General features: G+C 43.8%; 1 protein-coding gene across 1 annotated transcript in view; it reads left to right on the forward strand.

Moving 5' to 3' along the window:
• The window catches only part of ZNF131 (zinc finger protein 131), a 33,587-nt gene extending 20,164 nt beyond the window's left edge, over positions 1–13,423 (forward strand). Inside the window, exons 6-7 of the mRNA XM_065406826.1 lie at positions 3,193–3,323; positions 12,755–13,423. Of these exons, the coding sequence (XP_065262898.1) occupies positions 3,193–3,323; positions 12,755–13,423 (800 nt within the window). The remainder of the gene's footprint in view (positions 1–3,192; positions 3,324–12,754) is intronic.
• The last annotated feature ends 7,635 nt before the right edge of the window (positions 13,424–21,058 follow it).

Here is a 21,058-nt window from a genome sequence, read left to right on the forward strand (position 1 = left end):
GAAGCCCTGCAACTAGATCCAGGGCTGAGCCCAAAGCCCTGTGGCTGGATCCCAGGGCTGGGGCCGAACCCGAAGCCCTGCAGTCAGGAGACGGAGCCTGCCACCACACGGCTGAAGCCCGGGGACGGAGCAGGCAGCAGGGGCCAGATGAGATGGGGGGGGGGGGGGTTGGTGAGCCCAGGGTTGGAGCCCACCACCACGTGGGCGAGGGATGGAACCTGAAACCCCACAGATGGAATCTGGGGCCCGCGGCAGAGTCCGAGGTCCCTGGCCCAGACGGCGAGTTCCACATCGGGGAAGATGGGGAACTCGCTGTCTGCCTGCTCCTCCAGAGTTTGTGTCTCCAGGAGGAGGGCAGGGCTCAAAGCCCTGCTGGCAGCCCTGGGGGAGGGGCCTCTGCTTCTTCCCCACCCCCCAGTCATCATCCAGGAGGCTTTGGCCACAAGAAAAACCCCTGGTGGCCACATGCAGTGGCCATATTTGAGAAATACTCTAGTTCATCCTCCAGCACTGAGGCAGGACCAAGTTAAACCTAAACCATCCTTGACAGGTGTTTGCCTAACCTATTCTTAAAAACTTCCAATGACAAAGATTCCACAACCTCCCTTGGAAGCCAGAATTTAACTATCCTTGTAGTTAGAATTTTTTCCCCCTAATATCTATCCTAAATCTCCTTTGCTACAGATAAAGCTCATTCATAGATTCATAGATTCTAGGATTGGAAGGGACCTCGAGAGGTCATCGAGTCCAGTCCCCTGCCCGCATGGCAGGACCAAATACTGTCTAGACCATCCCTGATAGACATTTATCTAACCTACTCTTAAATATCTCCAGAGATGGAGATTCCACAACCTCCCTAGGCAATTTATTCCAGTGTTTAACCACCCTGACAGTTAGGAACTTTTTCCTAATGTCCAACCTAGACCTCCCTTGCTGCAGTTTAAGCCCATTGCTTCTTGTTCTATCCTTAGAGGCTAAGGTGAACAAGTTTTCTCCCTCCTCCTTATGACACCCTTTTAGATACCTGAAAACTGCTATCATGTCCCCTCTCAGTCTTCTCTTTTCCAAACTAAACAAACCCAATTCTTTCAGCCTTCCTTCATAGGTCATGTTCTCAAGACCTTTAATCATTCTTGTTGCTCTTCTCTGGACCCTTTCCAATTTCTCCACATCTTTCTTGAAATGCGGTGCCCAGAACTGGACGCAGTACTCCAGCTGAGGCCTGAGTAGAGCGGAAGAATGACTTCTCCTCCAGGTCCACTAAAGATAGGACAAGAACAATTGATCACTGTCCTCTATATCATTGTTCGTCAATGACCAGTCCGTGGACCGGCACTGGTCCCTGAGATTTCCCTGACACAGTTTAGGAAGGCAGCAAGCCAGTGCTTGGTATCAAAAATGTTGAAAAACACTGCTCTGTATAACAGCTATCAACTTATTTGAAGACTGTTATCAGGTTCTCAGTCTTCTTTTCTCAAGTCTAAACATGCTTAGTTATTTTAGCCTTTCCTCACAGGTCAGGTTTTCTAAACCTTTTATCATTTTTGTTGCCCTCCTCTGGGTTCTCTCCAGTTTGTCCACATCTTTCCTAAAGGGTGGTGCCCAGAACTGGACACACTACTCCAGCTGAGGCCTTACCAGTGCTGAGTAGAGTGGAACAATTACTTCCCGTGTCTTAGGTACGACTCTCCTATTAATACGCCCCAGAATGATATTAGTCTTCTTCCAGCTGCATCACATTGTTGGCTCATATTCAATTTGCATGCCACCATAAATCCCAGGTCCTTTTTAGCAGTACTGCTGCTAATTAATTATTCCCCAATTTGTATTTGTGCATTTGATTTTTCCTTCTAAGTGCAGTAATTTTCACTCCTCTTTATTGAATTTCATTTTGTTGATTTCATACCAATTCTCTATTTGTCAGGGTCGTTTTGAATTCTAATCCCATTCTCCAAAGTGCTAGCAACCCCTCTCAGCTTGGTGTCATCTGCAGATTTTATAAACATACTCTCCACACCATTATCCAACTCATGAATGAAAATATTGAATAGTCCTACCCCCAGGATAGACTCCTGCAGGACCCCACTAGATACATCCTTCCAGTTTGACTGTGAACTTTTGAAAACTAGACTTTTGTCAGCAAGTTTCATGGGTGGATTATCTATTGAGTTTCAGAAAATACCTTCTTATTTTAATTTTAAAATTTTCCACTTTTTAACTTCATTGCATGCATATAATTTCACTTCTGTATGACGAGAGAGTCAAATAGGAGCTCCTGATTTTTACCTTCATTGAGACTGATGTTCTTTATGTACCTCAATCCTAGCTTCTCTAATTTTTTTTATCCTTTTCATGCTGTGCAAGTCTCTAATCATGTTTTTATTCACTGCTTCTCACTGGATTTTTTTCTGCTGTATCTGGTTGAAAATGAGCTGACCAAACTGTATGTAGCATTGAAGGTTAGGATGACCCATTGTGGAATTTGTTGCTCTTGTTGTTTCCTCCCCCTCCCCCCAAATGGTCTCTGCTGCCTGCTCAGTGTAGCTTATGGTCTTATTTTCTGATTATCGCTGCATGTTGAGAGATGTCACTCAATGAACTGCCCATGACAGCACCTAGATCTCTTTCCTGGAAGGTTTCAACCAATTTGTTAGGAGGATCCATACTGACTTCATGTAACTCTAAAACAAAAAATAGTCTTCCCAGTTCTTGGTACATGATGAATATTTCTATATGTTAAACTGGACATGAATGAGTAATGCAGAGTTCTGTATGGTTATTAGTTCCAGTCATTGCTTGTATTTCATCTCAGCAAATCAAGATAATAGTTGAATGTAACCAAGCTCTTATCAAAAATTAGCTTTTCATGAAACTAAAGATTCCATTTAAAATGTAATCAGCAGTTCTGTCAAATTCATCACAACTCCCAGCTGTGGAAAAATTAATCGACTCAACCATTGTTTTCTTTGCCCTTTTGGTTTCTGTATAAAATGCATTCAGTGAAGTGGCTGTTTCTATTAGAACAATCCCTGTGATCGAAGGACTTATACCTTTAAAAGATTATATCCAAATCTTTAAATTATATTTACCAAGTTACTAAAATCTATATACACAAAACAAAAACAAAAAACCAACTCCAGTAGAATTGATTTGTTTTCCTATACCTCTATAAATTCTTATCTGTCTTAACAGGTGAAAAACCATTTGAATGTCCAAATTGCCATGAACGTTTTGCTAGAAATAGCACACTCAAATGTCATTTGACAGCCTGTCAATCCGGTGCTGGAGCTAAAAAGGGAAGAAAGAAGCTGTATGAATGTCAGGTATGTAATGGAAGCAACAGGAGGAGAGAGTCTTGGTGGGCGGGAGGGGAAATTTAAACTGTTGGATGCCAAGTAATTTTATTTTTAAAATTACTACAATTGTTTAGTTTAGAGAAGTAAGAAATGGTAGGAATTGTTTCTCTGACTGCCAACACAAGGGTGTGGCTCCCACTATTTAGTCACAGGAGTTTTTACATACCTTAGTGGATACCATTATTAAGACCAAGACAAGCTATCACAGTTATTAACCATGGCTCTTTTATTATTAAAGAAAGGAAAAGAAAATATTAAATAACTCACATGACCGAACACAACTGATAAACTGGTTATTTCCATTACAATGTCTACAGTATGTCTCTCTCTAGAGACCTTTTAACAGAGATTATGTCCTTGAGAGTGAACCACTTCTTGGGGGGGTGCTTTTTCTCTTGGTAAGTTAAGACCCAAGTATGTTGTTTCCCAGAACTGTTTTAAATCCATTCGCTAGCATATCCTTAGATAGGCAAAATAATTTTATTTCAGGGCTGGCAGATTTCTTTTATTAATAAATAATCAGCCCATTCATAGTTGGAAAAGTATATACTCGATCATAAGCCGGTTTGTTTATAAGCCGACCCCCCCAAGATGGATAAGTAAAAATGGAAAATTTTTATAACCCGTTCATAAGCCGACCCTATAATTCAGGGGTCAGCAAACTTTGGCTCCTGGGCCATCAGGATAAGCCACTGGTGGGCCGAGATGGTTTGTTTACCTCGAGCCTCCCGGCGCGCCAGCTGCTTACCCTGACGGGCCAGGACAGCAACTGGTGGGGAAATTTTTGTGGGGGGGAGAAGCTGGGAGTCAGGGGAGTAATCCCTGTGACCACCTCCCACATGACCCCACCCCTAGCCCAGGACCCCCACACTCTCCCCATCCCATCTTATCTGGGGAGGGCCAGGGGAGGATGTCTCTGACCTGGCTGGAGCTGCTCTGGCAAACTGGGTAGTGCGGCCGCAGCCTGCTCTGGCGGGCCAGACCGGGTGGCGCGGTCGCAGCATGTTCCAGCGGGCTGGGCCGGGTGGCACGGCCGCAGCGGGCTCCGGTGGTATGGCCGCAGCCTGCTCTGGGGGCGGGGCCGAGCGGCACCGCTGCAGCCTGCCAGCCCCAGAGCTGCAGCTGCTTCGGAGGCTGGGGGGAGAGCAGCGTGGCCAGAAGCGGAGAGACTCTGGCCCCGCCTCTTCCCTTCTGGCTGTGCTGCCTCTCCTTGCTCCCTCTGTTGGGGGGAGGGGCTGTGTCCCACCTCTCCCTCTCTATACCCATTCATAAGCCGACCCCCTTCTCTAGTGGTTCCCTTTTTTTACTAAAAAAATTCGGCTTATGAACGAGTACATATATACGGTACATTCTAGGAAATAAAAAACAGTATTTAAATCAGTTACTTAGAATAAGCCATTTAAGGAGTTGTTTGAAAACAAGCCAATTATGAATATTAATGATCCTAAATCCAATTGAATCCCACTGTTTCGTCTCCTATTCAGGAATACATGGTATAAACTTGATTAATGTGAGAAACTGCTAGTATTTTAAATTACAACAGCATTTCAGTATTCCAACAAAATCATCACAAGAGTTTTAAATTAAATCCTTTGACAGTGTCTTAGTTAACTTCCTCTCACCAATCCACGTTGAATTCTTGGGGAGCTTTTCCTTGGGTTAGTTTCATCTTTACTCCTGAGGGCATTCTGCACCAATAATTAAAAATTCTGCTCACAATATTTTAAAATTCTGCAAATTTTATTTGTCAAATAAATGTGGAGGCTCCAGCATGGCATTGGGGAGCACAGGCCACTGGCTGCACAGAGATGGGAGATCACCCTGCATCATCCCCCTGGGACACCTACTCAGTGGTGAGGCTGCACCCAACCCTGACACAGCGCAAGGACCAGGCCTACCCCGGAAACACCCCAGGGCCCTGCCCTTCTGTGCCAGGTGCACCAGGGGTGGGCAGGCAGGTTCAGCAAGGCAGGATCCAAATGTGGAGGGGCTTAGTGTGGAGAGATCCAGGTGTGGGTTGAGAGGGTTGTGTGTGTAGCAATCTGGGTGCAGACAGCTCCGTGATATGGGGAGAATCTGCATGCACAGGGGCTTGTTGAGGGGTTCTGGATGCAATGGTAATGGGACTCTGCAGGGGGGTCCTGGTGAAGCTGGTTTGGGCTCAGCAAGGGGGGTCTGGCTGTGAGGGGAATGAAGCTCGGCAGGGAGTCTGGGTGTGGTGGGCTCAGGGGGGTGGGTCCAGATCCAGGGGAAGTGGGGCTCAATGGGGTGGGGATCCAGGTGCAGCTGGTTGGGACTTGGTGGGGTGGGGATCCGGGTCCAGGTGCAGGAGAGTGGGGTTCATCAGGGGGGCTTCTAAGTGCGGGGGGTTGAGGCTCAGCAGGAGGGTCTGGGTATGAGGGGGTCTGGGTGGAAGGGGGAGCAGCTCCCTGTACGGGGATCCTACAGCTGAGGAGCGATGGGCACAGGAAGTGGACAGGGGAGTTTGCAGAACTTCCTGCTGCTGGGGGAGAAATCTAGGGGTGGGTCTGACCCAGCCCCAGATGCTGTGCAGGGGAAGAGGAAGTCCTGTCCTCCCCAGCCCTGCTGGGAATAGTAGCTGAGCCTGGCGAAGGGTAGGAGCCAGCAGCTGGGTCTTCCCCAGTCCTGGCCCCAGCCCCACAGTGATTTATCTCTCTGACATCTGCCCTGGACACCCGGAACATGCTGCTGGGGAGGGTCGCATGACTGCTCTTGTGGCTTCCCTTTGCTTCCCCAACAGAAAGTCATTTTTCTGTGGGGAAGCAAAGAAATCAGTTGGGGACATAAATTCTGCACATGCGCAGTGGCACAGAATTCCCCCAGGAGTATGTCTTGAATCTTCTCTGTTTTTCTTATCTGTGGGTGGCAGCTTGCTTGTGGAGTACGGTGCTGTGCTTGAGTAGGGTAACCGGGGGGGCTGCTCACTTCTGAGTGTTTGGAGCACTTTGGAGTGCTCTTCTTCCTATTTCTACAAAATTATAGTAGAAAACTCCTCTTTTGGGCTTCTTTAGATTCAAGGTTGGTTGCTGTCACCCTTTGATTGGCTTGATGCATTCATTAATGGCTTAGGTGACACATTCAGCTCCTGAATATGCAATGTTTCTTTAATTGCCTTTGTTCTTCTTGTGGTGGAAAAAGTCAGGTAACTTTTTTAAAATTTAGTTTTGTCTTTCTTTTCATTCAGTCCATTTTCGCAAAAAAAAATTAAATTTTTTTAAGAATTAGCCCGGAAATGAAATTCTATTTTCAAAATGTCCAAATACTTCTGTTCTTTGTATACAAGGTTTTAGTTCCCAAAATAGACTTTTAAAATTAAATAACTTTTATAATATCTAGAACTTGAGTGTTGATCCTATATGACAATTTTTGGAATGATTATTTTCTTTTCCTGCGTTAGGTGAGGGCTTGCTTGTGCACTGCCATAAATTAATTCCCTAATAATATAAAAATTCTATACTTAAATGGTTTCTTACATTAGCAATTAATTTAGCATCAAATAACCTTGCTCTGTTTCTATATAAAACATCTAACTATTCTACTCCTGGTGGAATTCTGCGCCAAAAAATTAAAAATTCTTTCCACAATATTTTAAAATTCTGCAAAATTCTGCATATTTTATTTGTCAAAATAACACAATATAATCACGCCAGTTTCAATTATTTTTGGTCATTTATTTCAAAATATCTGTCAGCAAGTATGTCTGCAACAATACAGACAACAAAAAAGATTCAGGAAATGTTTTTTGACAAATTGATTCCTTACTAGCCATATTAATACAGAACTCTGAGTAATAATTTATTTAAACTACAATACAGAGCCATAGTTCCCACACCCCTCAGAAGCAGTGCAAAGGCTTGGGGGAGTCAGGGGTAACGGAGGGAAGTAAATTGCTGGGAAGGAGCCTGGGTGTGAACGTGGAGGGCTGTTGGGTATGGGTGGGAAAAGTATGGAACAGGTTTTTTGGGGGAGGTGGGGAGAGATTGTTAGGGAGCTTCCCCTATGCAGACCCTGGCTGACCTCTAACCTCTCCCATTCAGTCAGGCACATCTGCCCCTGTCCCCATGTGTCTCTGTGCCCTCACCCAGCCACTCCCCTGTCCCTATGTAGCTCTGCATCCCTCCCCCATCACCATGCGTCTCTGGGCCCTCCTCCAGCCACTCCACTGTCCCTATGTAGCTCTGTCCCACCACCACCTGTCCCCATCTGTCTCTGCATTTCCCTCCCTCCATGGCCCTGTGCCTCCGCCCCCATCCAGCCCCTGCCCGTGTCTGTCCTCTCCCACTAGCCCTTATGAGCCCCTGTCTGACCACCACCACCACCACCACCACCCCACCACAGTCCCTGTCTCCTGACCTGGCCTGACAAGCGCTGCGAAGGCAGCCCTCTCTCTTCCCTCGCTGGCGGGGAGCTGCAACTTTGTTCTATCCCCACGGCACCCTCTGGTGGGCAAAAGGCAGAACTGCAGCAACATTTTGGCAGGCGCTTTTTTTCCTGTGCAAAAAATTAGAAATCTGCAGGGCTCATTAAATGTGCACACGCGCAGTGGCACAGATTTCCCCCAGGAGTACTATTCATATGACAATGATATCAGGCAGTTATTGTATGAAAACTTTCGTTTAAATAAAAAAAGATGCTTATGCCATCGTAGGAAATAACGAAGGCTTTTATCTTTTAAGTGGAATGATGAGTTGGAAGTATTCAGTATTTTCTATAAAACACTTCCTACTATACATGTTCTCCAGGTTTAAAGAGTGGAGACTTTAGTGTGTTTACAAAAGAAATCAGTTTCATTAAGGCTGTTTCTTGAATACTTTGTGTGAGTTTAAACTCAGGTTTTTCTTTGAAAAGAGAGGTGAGGATTGCTGATATAGGCTCATTTTACAACCTAGATTTATGGCTCTTATAACACACCTTACATTCCTTTTTACAATTAGGTTTCTTCCTAAAAGTGTTTTTGAGGTTTGTCTGCTTGATGTTTGCTTCTCCTTGAGAGAGAGAAGCAGAAACCTTCTGGAATTCTTTTGTTAGGTTTAACATTTGGTAATATGCCTACCTAAATGTATGCATTTGTTGTATTTCCAATCATCCTGGCTGTAACATTCTAGTAGCTATAGCTTAATGTTCAGTACATGTGCAAACCAACTTTGTAACAACCTAATAAAAATAAGTTTTATAATAAATTTATTAATATTTTTGCATCGATATTGAGTTCTCTCCCCCCCCAGTCTGAAAATGGTCACCTGATTCGTGAGTTGACTGAGCTCAGAAGGTGGGGAAGGAAATGAGACAGGGGTAGTGGATCTCAAAGAAGTACTGCAAGTAAAATGGATACAGGTGTCATGTTCAGAGTTCTGTCATGATATTCAGACAAGAAATGTCTAGATCCATAATAGTGTCATTTTAAAACAAGAGTACTAATAAGGAGCTTCATAAACATTTATTAATCATCACAACTCTCTTGAGAAGTAGGGCTAATCTTTATCCTTTTACTGAAGAAGAGGCAGAGAGAACCAGGCCCTCTCCACTTAAGCACATGCCTCACTAAGTACTCGTAGAGTCCTGTTAAACTCATGAGATATTACTGAACTTTTGTTGCTGTCCTTCCTGTTTTGCTGCTGTCCTCTTTAAACGCACAGTTTACTGATTCATTGTTTACTAAGTCTTACCTATGTCACATAAACTTACAATAACCGCATATGCTATGTATGTAGCATAGGTAAAAATGTTGTTAGATATGCTCAAGGGTATTAGCTACCCATCTGTATTACATATGAAAAAAACATGATAAAGCACTCAAAAATTAGGAAATGCCAGCATTAAGGTTGCCTATGCTATCTTAATTGGCCCCATATGCATATGCATTATGATGGTCGTGAATTACATTATCACATAATGTTTCCACAGGACCTCTGCCTCGTTCAGTGCATAAAATGATTGTTGCTCACTTCATGAGCAGCTATTCAATATTTAGTCTTCTTGTTATCAGTGTGTGATACTAGGCCTTATTTACTGCACACTATTCAAACAAACCCTGCTCTGAATATGGAATTAATACATTTCTTCATGGGGTTTTCTGTGGTGTTCACTACAGTATCTCAGTGCTTCCCAAACATGAATCTATCGTACAACACCCCTGTGAGGTGAGGGGGTTGTATTATCCCTGTTTTACAGATGGGGAGCTGAGGCAAAGAAATTAAGGCCAAAAATATCATATCCATTAATTTTGGGTACTCAATATGAGACTAGCAGGATCTCGCTTTTCAGAGTATTTAGTGTTATACGGCACTTTACATGTTCAAAGCACAGCTCCCACTGACTTCAGTTCAGGTCTGTGTGCTCAGCACTTCTGCAATCAATCTCCAGGATATCAAGCTGGGCACCCAGAAAATGAGGAACACAGCGAGCACTTGTGAATAGTCTGGTTTAAAACGCTGGTGTAGTCCGGGATAGGATCCAGTTCACAAAGGCAATATTAAACTGCCTTACCCATAAGACCATCTTTTCTTTTACTGCAACCCCTGCCTCATTCAGTATACACCTTCCAACTTCTGTAACAAATAAGCTAGAGAGGTCCTACACACAACATTCTCCTACACTATACAACCCTGATTCATCCCCAAACCAAGTCCCTCCTTTGCACTAAATGAGGCTGGGGTCCTGTTGTAAAAATAGTATGGGATGTAATTAAAGACCGTGTTATAATACATTTGAACAAAGGAGCTGAATTAAGGTTGCTTGTGTGACCTTAATTCTGGCATTTCCTAACTTTTGAGTACTTGACTTTTTTGATAAATTGTATAGTTAATTGCTTGACCACTCTTTAGTTTGTTATGAAATATATTCAAGAGACCAGATAACCAATATCAGTCAGGTTTATTGCTAATAGCCAAAAAGAGGCTAGTACAGGAAAAAGTTTCAGTATGATGCCAGTCTCCAGGAAGCTATCTTGTGCAGCATTGTTATATTCATCTTACATAGAAGGTGTGCTCCAGAGTTACACCCCTAAAGCTATCTTTTTATACCCTACATGGTTACAAGTAAAAGGTACTGTGTACATCAGTGGTGAGCAACCTGTAGGCCACATGTGGCCCATCAGGGTAAGCTGCTTGCGGGCCATGAGACATTTTGCTGACGTTCACCGTCCACAGGCATGACCCCTGCAGCTTCCAGTGGCCACGGTTCGCCATTCCCGGCCAATGGGAGCTGCGGGAAGTGGTGGGCCGCAGGGACATGCTGGCCGCCGCATCCCGCAGCTCCCATTGGCCGGGACCGGCGAGCCGTGGCCACTGGGAGCTGCGGGGGGCCGTGCCTGCGGACAGTCAATGTCAGCAAAATGTCTCGTGGTCCGCAATCAGCTTAACCTGATGGGCCGCAGGTTGCCCACCACTGATGTACATCATCTGAAATGAGATTTAACCAATCAGCTTTCAACCATGTTTTTTCTGATAATGTGGTCTACCCCTTAGTTCTTTGTTCTGAACATAGGCATTCCAAGTATCAACGGGCATGGCACCTCCTAGGTTTGGAACAATCACATGTCTTGTCCTCTTCCACTGGGGCATTCCAGTAGTGGCCTGTGAGAATAACTGCCTGCTTGTTGCTCTGGTAAAATAATCGTATGTCCTCCTTCTGACAACTTGCCTATCTACTGAAGCCAAGGCTTACTTCAGCTAATGCAGTGTTATAGGATAATTTAGGCTATATAATTGTTATAAAATCTGTGCTTAATATTGTTTGTGTTTAATGAATGTTAATTATATAAGTGCAGATATAATACACATTCATAATATGACGTACATGTGTATGCTAACCAGCATATATTGGTCAACACTTTACAATGTTCTTTTAGCGTAGTTTTTGTGTATATTTTCCTGTTTTGTAAACTAACTGAAAAAACAAAAAATCCACTATATAGCATCAGTTGACACTCCAATGATTCATCAGTAGAGTTGAAACCTTTAGATCTACTGCACAGACCTCTGCCTCTTGAACAAATGGAATAACTGATACCAGAAGTAGTAGGTTGTCATCCTCTTATATAGACCAGCACGAGATAGGAATGGGACACTTTGCCAGTGTGTTTCACAGATATTTGCTGATAACGGAGGAATGGTGAGACTCAAGAATCTTGAATTCCTTTCCAGGCTCTGGAGGGGAGTATGTTCTGACACACAGAGATTCTTCTGCCTGTTCCCCTCCCCAAATGTGACGTCTTTTCCATCTCTTCCTCACCTCTGGCTCCTGTCTCATTCTCTTTCCCTACCTAGTCCCAGTCTCTGTCTCTCGGATTTCTCCTCCTAGTTTCCATGCCCAGCCAGTCCCAGTTGAGAGGATAGAGCATGCTCAGATGCCCTGGCGATGGTGCATGTGCAGTCTGGTCAGTTTTAGCAGCTGTGAGAGGCTTGCGTGTGCTCAGTGAGGATAGAAGCTTCTTTGATTTTAGCCGTTAAAATGAAGCCTTTACTGACCATTGGTGAACTGTGACTTTTTTTCCACAGTCTTACAACTTAGCCAAATTTGGGCAGATTTTCATGAGGATGACAAAAGGCACATCCTTGACACACAGGCCACCCCCCTGCCAAATTTCAGGTCCCTTCTCCAAAGTGTGGGGGTGATAGAACTTCACAAAGAAAAGGTCATTAGAATTTTTAAACCTGGGCAAAACAACGTACTTTTCCCTAGCTGCATTCTTGGAAACAGCTGAACCACTTTGGCTGAAATTTTCCAAAAAAGTCAACCAGTGACAGCTACCCGGCATGGAAAATTTCAGCCCAAATGGTTAAAGTTTGGCAAAGTTATGAGCAACTGAAAACAGGATCTTATGATGCAAAGTGTTGGACAAACTTAATAATGCTGCCAGCCCTGCCTGTAATATCAGTTTAGAAAAAGTGCAACATGCTCTTTCTGTTTGGTAACTTTCGCACATAACATTTGTACGTATCATTTCTTCATGCAGTATTATAAAACAGATAGCCAGAGCTCTAACATAAGATCTTTGAAGGGGGAGGTGGGATTCAATATAAGAATTGTACATTTTTGTTAAACTGAGGAACATTAAAAACACAGTACCAATCCATAAATGCCAAGGTTGTCTGCATCTTTATGTATATACACAAGGCCAGAATTAGAGAGTCACTGTCAACTTGAAATATAATCACTTAAAAAAAATTCAGGTACTAGACCTAACCCCGAGTTCTGCCAGTTTTTTGTTTTTAACAACTTGGATTTTTTTGGCTGATGTCCATGTAACTTGTTCAATCATAATAGCAAGAAACTACATGGTAACAATCTGTAAGCTTAATCCAGAATATACAGTGTACTTTGCTTTATCAGATTTTTATTAGCATTATTTAACATATTACATCTTGTTGTTTCAGGTATGTAATAGTGTATTTAACAGCTGGGATCAATTTAAAGATCACTTGGTAATACACACAGGTGACAAACCCAACCATTGTACCTTATGTGATTTGTGGTTTATGCAAGGCAGCGAACTGAGAAGGCATCTCAAAGACATTCATAACATTTCAGAACGAATAGTGACAGAGGAGGTTCTTCCAGTGGAAACCGTGGAAACGGAACCAGTGACATCAATGACTATTATAGAACAAGTGGAGCAAGTCCATGTACTACCAGTAATTCAGGTACAAGTGGATCCAGCACAAGTAACTGTGGAACAGGTGCATCCGGATCTGATTCAAGATAATCACGTGAAAGGCACACAGATGGACGATCTGCAAGAACAGGTACAGATTAGTTACGTAGAAGTGGAACACATTCAGACTGAACAAGGTGCTGATGTACAGATGGAGGAGCTACATGTTGAACATGTAAATCAGATACAAATGGAAGAGGTACAGGCAGAACTTATAGATGAAACAGATCTAGAACAAGTGGAGTCTGAAAACATTAATCAGGGAGAGTTAGAAGAGAGTGAAACTGGTGAAATAGGTGATGTGGAGACAGTTAAAGAAGATCATGAACAAGCTGAAGATTTAAAAACTCAACAAATAGTGGACACACAAGATGAGCAAGTGGATGATTAGGACAAATGACTGTACTGTGCAGGTTTAGGGATGAAATACCAAATTATTTTTGTTAATTTCTACGTTGATTTTTGTACCAACTGTGGTCGGCTCTCCAGCATCGCTGTCCTTAGGAAACCAGAAGGTGGACCAAATTTAGGATATTTCATATACAATTAAAATCATCCTATTGTACTTTAAAAAGAACTTTTCCCCTTTCATGTAATGCCATGGAGCAAAAACTATCCCAGAGATCGGCAGCTTTATGAGAAGTGTAATAGTTGGTTGAATAGACTGTGTCATTTGCCCCATGTGCGTGCAATTGTTGTCACTGAGACACTTCCCCCCCCCCCCTCCCATTTACAAGCCCTTGATATATACTTGCAGAGGAAGAGGGATTGGTGGGGGGGGGGTGAGTGAGTGAGAGAGATGGCAAAATGCTAGAATATGGGGATTCTAATGTATGCGTGGATATTGAAAGACAGTTGGACCCACTTAGAAAACACACAGATGTTTGTCATCCAGCAGCAGTTCCTTATAATAGCAGCAATTCTCAATATACTTTTTCCTAATATGAACAGCCTTCTTTCAGCCCAGTTTGAAAATGCCAGACTGATGGTAACAAGTGTTGTCACTAAAGTTCTTGGAGTGCAAAAAGTCTTGTGCCTTTTCAGAATTGACTAAACTTCCACAAAGCTCCTAGAATGTTTAAGAAGCTAGTGCAGTAAAAGGCAATGTAGATAATGCTATAGTGCTTTATATTTTTGCTTATAATTGTCAGCTACCAACTCTTGCTTTAAATTTAGATGGGGGTAGAACGGAACAAATTACACATTGTGACGATTGTTGAAAGGGCCACTTACAATAGGAAAAAATCAGCTGAATCCATGGTAAATGAAGCGGCTGAAAGATTGTACCATCTTACCACTTCAAATTAAAAATGAATGCATTTAAAAACAGAGAAAATGTGTGTGTGATATATCAGGTTCCTGTTTTGAAATGAAATTTTCTCTGACACTTGACATAAAGATCTTGTGCTAAAAAAGAATTAAAGCCATAGGTATGAGTGCTAAACTGTGGATTTAAAAGTAGGAGTGTAAATATTTTAATCAGTATTATTGAACAATAAAACAATACCAACCATGAAAAAACTGTGACATTATTTGCTTCAGTCACTATAGATTAGGAAACAAGTGTTTTAGTTTGAGTACTTGTACAGTACAATATACACAGCAGGTAACAATGCAATTCAGTTTAGCTCCAATGTAAAACATTCCCTCTCTTTGCAGTGTAATAAATAACTGTGGGCTAGATTGTGATCTTGGTAATGACAGTGGAGTTAGTGCAGATCCACTTTGACAGAATAACCCATTACTACATATGGAACTTCATTAAAGGATGTTGGCCTGACTTTTCAAAGGTGGTGGGTACTTTCAGCTACCAATGACTTTAGTGAGATTTGGCACTTCTGAAAATCAGTCCACTTTTTCTCATATATGAAAACTTATACAGATGATTTCTCACAGAATTCTAGCAATCCTGCAGACCCCAGACCTATCTTGTTCATTTTCCTGAAAGTGCAGAATTATTCCCTCTAGTATGCTCTCAAGTGCTTTATCTAGTCTCAGTCTAATGCTTGCTATCTGCCACCATTTCCCTTGAGTGAATAGTCCACAGTAAACAGGGATATATTTAAGGTTCTGAAACATAACTTGAAACAACATCTAGTGGGTGCGCTCTTTCTATTTATGCTGCTTTATACCCCTAACATTATAATTGTCTCTCTTTTTTAAAAAACAGGAGATAATCAGTGGGGTTGTGTAGATATAACTGAGGGCAGGACTTGGCTTATTGCTCTTCACAAAAGAGTAGAAAAAGGAGTCAAACAAGTGTTAATCTCCAATTTAGGGTTTCTGTCAAATCACTGCAATCAGCTTCCATTAATTTTTAACTGAAAGTAAGTCATTGTTTTAACTGCTTACCTATTTAATGTTTCTAAGATTTAATATTCCTAATATTTACATTAGAAAAATCAATCTTCAGAAGTAATCTTTTTGTCAGGATTTGTTAAAATACATTGGTGCAGGAGCTTTTAAAATTGTTTTCTAGTAACAACCAGAAAAAAAAATACACAGTAAAGAGACAAAAATGAATATTTATATTGGCAGCCTAAATGTTGATTTGTTTGGTAGATATTTGTGCTAGTGCCCATGACCATGTAAAAATGGCAAAGTGTTATATATGATCAGCATGTGCAATGTAAGGAGTCTCCTAGTACTGCTAACATGAATTGTATGATTTTAATTAATGACTGTAGTGGAGAAGTTTGAAATGAAACTAAAATGAATTCAGGTAAATTGTTGGTCCAGTGTAGATTCAAAAGGTGTACAGTATCTAGCAGTGAATTTTGGGGAAAGAGCCTGCATAGGTAAGAGTTGTGGGGAGGGGTTTGTCATACACAGAAAGCAACACTAAGTCCAGAGGTAGATTCTCCATGAGAGAGTGTAGTGTGTATCTACCCTGTAGCAGGCATCCGCTGAACACCCACCAGCAGCAGATAGTTTACTAATTTACAGAAATCAAAGGCTGGTCTTGCATGATTTTGTAGGATGTGTAAAAATGACCGGGCTGCTATCACTTCCCCAGGTCCTATGATGCTACCTACCTATATCCTTCACTCACTCCTGCTCTCTAGACACACATTGCTCTCATTCTTGTTTATCCCCCAGCACATGCTCTTTGCTAATCAACATGCTCCTCCACAGGGTAGGGAGCAGATCTCCAGTGGGACACCCTGAAATACCTGATTCAGTGGTGGTGAAGCAGTGCTCTAGTAATAGAGGCAAGAATCAGGGGGGAAGAAGAAAGGGACTGGTTTGGGTGGGGAAAATTTGAGTGGATAAATGTACAGAACAAAGGGTACTCCTACTTACATTTTTCCGTTATATAAGAACAAAGAAGACGCATGAAATAAAGGCAGCTAATTTTCAAATTAAGGAATGGAAATACACTTATGTAATGCATAACCAGTATGGGGAATGGATTAGTACTAGAGCTGAGTTAAAGAACCTAGTAGAATTCAAGAAAAAAATTGACATTAATTTGGAATAACAGACCACAGTCATATTAGGCTAAAACAAAAATTAAAGATGTATAACCTCATCCTGTAGATCAAAAACTGATAATTGAGGGGAATAGGAGAAAGTTCACTTGAGGGAAGGTAATCCATCACATCCCTCTGTCAGGTTTCTTGTATCCTCCTGCAAAGTTACAAAATATCTGTACTGACCACTGTCAACTAGATGGACTACAGTGTGACCCAGTATGACAATTTGTGTTACTACGTAGGGACAAAGGGAAGATGGGAGAAGAGAGAGATGTCAAGAAAAAAATCTTCAGAGGTGCCTACCTCAGGTTAAAACTCCAATGATATCCCCCACTTCCCTCAACCAAACTTAACATAGATACATTCTCCACCCCTTCTTTCTGTTGTATGTAATTAAAGATTATTGTAACACAGAAGCACAAGGAGTCTGAATGAAGATTACACAGACAACCTTAATTCTGGTATTTTTTAACTTTTGGGGGCTTGACTTTGCATCCTTGATGTTCTTTTAATGTAGGGTTTCAGGTTGGTGGGGGTTTTTTTGTTTTGTTTTATGTAACTTCCTGGGTTTTTAACAAAGCAAATAGAAATTCCATTATAGTAACATGATTCTGTGGCAGGGTTGGAACCTTGAGTTCCACAGTACAGACCACGGCCTGGTGAGATAAGAGTAATGCTAGCAGCAGTAGGGTATTATCCTCTGTGTGGGCCAGTCACTAGAGGGCAATGAGAGCAACATTTTTCCGCCGAGTTTCACAATTGTTTGTTGACAGCAGAGGAATGTTGAGACTCAGGAAAGCTGGGTTCCAGATCAGTTCTGAAGGCAGTGTATTCTAGTGGTTACAGACTCTTCTGCCCCTCTCCCTCCAACCTGTCCTTCCCACACCCAGAGCTGTCCATTGGGTAGGGCAAATCGGGGCAACTGCTCCAGGCCCCTTGCTTTGGGTGGCCCCATGGGCCAGTGCGATTGGACGGCACAGTGGGTCCTGGAAGAGACGAATCCATCGCTTCTGCCCCGGGCCCCGCACTCCCGTAGGGATGGCCCTGCCCACACCCTATCTAGCTTTTTGGCCCAGCCTTCCCCACAACCCTACTCCCAGGAAAGGCTCCTCACAGCTCTGAATTCCAGTCAGGCTGTTTCCTTGCAGCCTGAGCTCAGCAGATTAGCATTGGGAGCACAGGAGAAAGAATTTCTCTGCTTTCAATTCTTGTGCCCAGTGCTATAGCAGTGCTTGGCTGTTAGGAGTTATCCTGGAATTGCTCCTCCTAACTGGCCCCTGCAGCCGTAGGATGGAGTAAACTGAGCACAGATTGAATCCTCTGAGTATTAAGTCTGAGCATGCATGAATTGAAATTTTCACAGGGTCATAACTTGGCCAAATTTGGGAGGATTTTCCTGGGCACGGCAAAAGAGCCATCCCTGACACCAGGGCACACACATCCCTGCTCTTCCACATCACAACCGCATGTTAAGTCCCTGCTCCAAAGGATGGAGGCAGCAGGCCTTCTCAACAAACTGTAAGAATTTTTCTAATATAGCAAAACTATTTTTTCCCCAACATCGTTCTGAGAAACAGCTGGCCTGTTTTTGCTGAAATTTTCCAAAAATTTCAGTGTGAGGCAGACACTGAGCATGAAATTCTAAAAAGCCAGGAGACTGGTGTATTGTTCTTTTCTTTTAACCCTGAAGCTTAACACTTTTACAAGCAACTGAAAACAAGGTCTGAGAAGGTGTTGGACAACTTTAACTGAAAGCATCACTACCTGCTTCACCTATAATATATACGCTCCCACCATTTATAGAGCCTCAGTGAGCAACCTGGGCTTAAAACTGCAGCAGATACCTGTTACCAGAACTCCTAAAGCTATGCTAGGGCATATGCCTTTGGGGTAGGAATCAGAAAAGAATGATAGACTTACAAGACTTCTGCAACATAAACCAATCACTCTTTTGTGGGTGCTGTCTAAACCCTCTATTGTATTATAAACACGAAGTGAACTACATGCACCTGTAACTGTGTGATTTGTAGCCCTAGTCAGTAGTGCAAGAATCCTGATTTTGCATACAATGCAAGTGTGAGTGCCAATTTTGTAAACTCAAGTTGTACCCATGAAAACGAGGCCACAATTTTGAAAAAAATTCTCTTTGCCTGAGTTTCCTTATCTATAAAATGGGGCTAATACCTATTTATCCATGTTAAGGGATTGTTGCCAGGATGAATTCATTTTTTTTAATGGAAAGTGTTATTTATTATTAGATTGTTGGGGTGTTTTGGGTTCCCCGAATCAATGCTGATCTTTAGTCGTAGTCTCTGAAACTCTTGATGAAGCCTACTGAGTTAAATGAATGCAGTACCATGACTACCGTGTTTCCCCTTGCCTAGAAAGAGTTGCCTGTGTAATGTAAAGAGAGCGAGCGGAGCTGTCCAAGGTTGTAGAGGAAAACAGCGGCTCGCTGGCTAATTGCATTGTAGTTTTTTAAAGCACCTGTTTCCCCCACCCCCTGAGTAGCGCTGCCCTAAAAAAAGATGCCCCTGATCTTGGTCCTCCTTGAGTCCAACGCGTTTCACCAGCTGCCAGCCGGGGCTCCCCGCGCGGTGAGCGCCCTGCAGTCGCCAGGCGGGCTGTGTGGTATGCTCCTAACCCATCTCACCGCTCCGGGGCTTGGCTAGGTCCGCCTCCCCCAGCCCGGGGGCCGCCTCCCGCTGCCGCCAATCAAAGCCGAAGGGCGCTTCCCACCGCGGAGCGGGTGCAAAGGCGGCTGGCTCCCCGCTTCCTTGGCAGCGGTGCTGCTGCACGGTGCCTCCCCGGGCTCCGCTTCGCCATGTCCCGCGCGCGGCCCTCGGCCTTCCCCGGGGGCTGCCGCTCTAGAAGCTAGCCCAGCCTTCCGCTGCCCCGGCGGCCCGCCCTCCCCAGGGCCCTGCCCCCTGCCGCCCAGAGCTCCTCCCGCCAGCCCTCAGTCCCTCGCAGCTCTGGTCCCCTCCCTCCCCGCGTCGCGCGAGCAGCCTGGTGCCCCCGGCCGGCAGGGGGCTGCAATGAGTGCCCCGCGCGGAGCCCCGCCTGGGGCAGCCCTGCAGCCTGGCAGCCTCTCTCCGCAGGTAAGGTGACCGGGGGGCAGCGCTCCATTAACCTGGGATGAGAGGGGAGGATGGGTGGAGCAGCCCCCCAAGGGCAGGGAAGGTGAGGGAGGCTGGAGAAGAATGGGTGTGTAGGAGGGGTGCTGGGGCGTGTCTGTAAATGGAGGGGCTGGATATGTTTGGGGTAGAGGCAGCAAAGGCTGTGGGGGAGCTAAGGGGATGCGTGGGGAGATGTTGGCATATAGGAGGTGTAGAGGATTTGGAAGGGTGTGGGGAGAGACTGAATGGAGAGTTTATGCTGCACCCTGCAAAACTTTCAGATGTATTTCAAACAGTCCATTGTTATGTGTTAGCATATTGAGATGTAATTAATAAAATAAAAAGTTTGCTGCCCTTAGGATGCCCAGACATCCCAATATTAGGGGCTTTGTCTTATATAGGCAGCTATACCCCGGAAAAACAAAGTGTCTGGATTTTTCACACTTGCTATCTGGTCACCCTAGCTGCCCTTACGGGGCTTGCTGATGTCATTGCCTCTAGTATCCCTGGCTGCAGCATGTTCCACAGCCTGTATACCAAGCCAAGCATTCCTAGCGTTTGTGGAGTCAGAGGGAGACAAGGTAACCTCTTTCATTGGACCAATTTCTGTTGGTGAGAGAAACAAGCTTTCGAGCATACACGGAGCTCTTCTTCAGGTCATTTGTGAAGTCATGTTTTTCCTACGGAAAACTTAAAGGAGACTGTTGGCCTGATATTGCTTTAGTTCTACAAAGCATTTTTGAGATGTTTATTCATCTGCAGTCTAGGGCCCACTTGCTCTGGTGGAGTGTCTGTCCCATCAGTACAAAGCAGCCTAAAGCTGGCAGAGCCAGCCCAGGTGGGAGGGTGGAATATCTCCCTAGCATAGGGGGAATTCTCTGATGGCATAGAGCTGGCATAGTTGCTGCTGTCCTGTCCTCCTTCCCTGATGCTGACATCAAGGGCATGATCAAGGTTTTCTTACCCGCCTCCAACTCCCGCTGCAGTATGGGATCCGTAGAGTAGTTATGGACTCCCCCAATGGATAACAAAGGGTCTGAACCAGCACACAGCCAGCCTAGTATTGGAGGAGCGCAAAGGCCACCTTTTGCATGTCCTCCTCCTGAGCTGAGCTGTGTCCCTCTCAGACATAGTTGAGGATCTGGGCCTATAAATGTATCAAAGAAGAAAAGTGTGTTTATGTTGTAGCAGTGGGTGGCTGCAATCATTATAGTAGAGTTCTTTAATCGTTTCCATTTTCAACCTCTGTCTTCATCTTACACCTTTCTGTAAGTTCCACCTTTTCGGCTGAAATATCAGGGCATCGCCTCTGCCCCCCATTGATTTTCTGTGCAACATATTTGAGCAAAAACAGTTCAGCTGTATTTGAAAATGAGAATGAAAATACTACTTTCCTCACTATTAAAATGGAACAGTACTACATTTGGAACCTGC

The sequence above is a fragment of the Emys orbicularis genome, chromosome 6 (assembly GCF_028017835.1).
Source record: "Emys orbicularis isolate rEmyOrb1 chromosome 6, rEmyOrb1.hap1, whole genome shotgun sequence".
Classification (NCBI taxonomy): Eukaryota; Metazoa; Chordata; order Testudines; family Emydidae; genus Emys; species Emys orbicularis.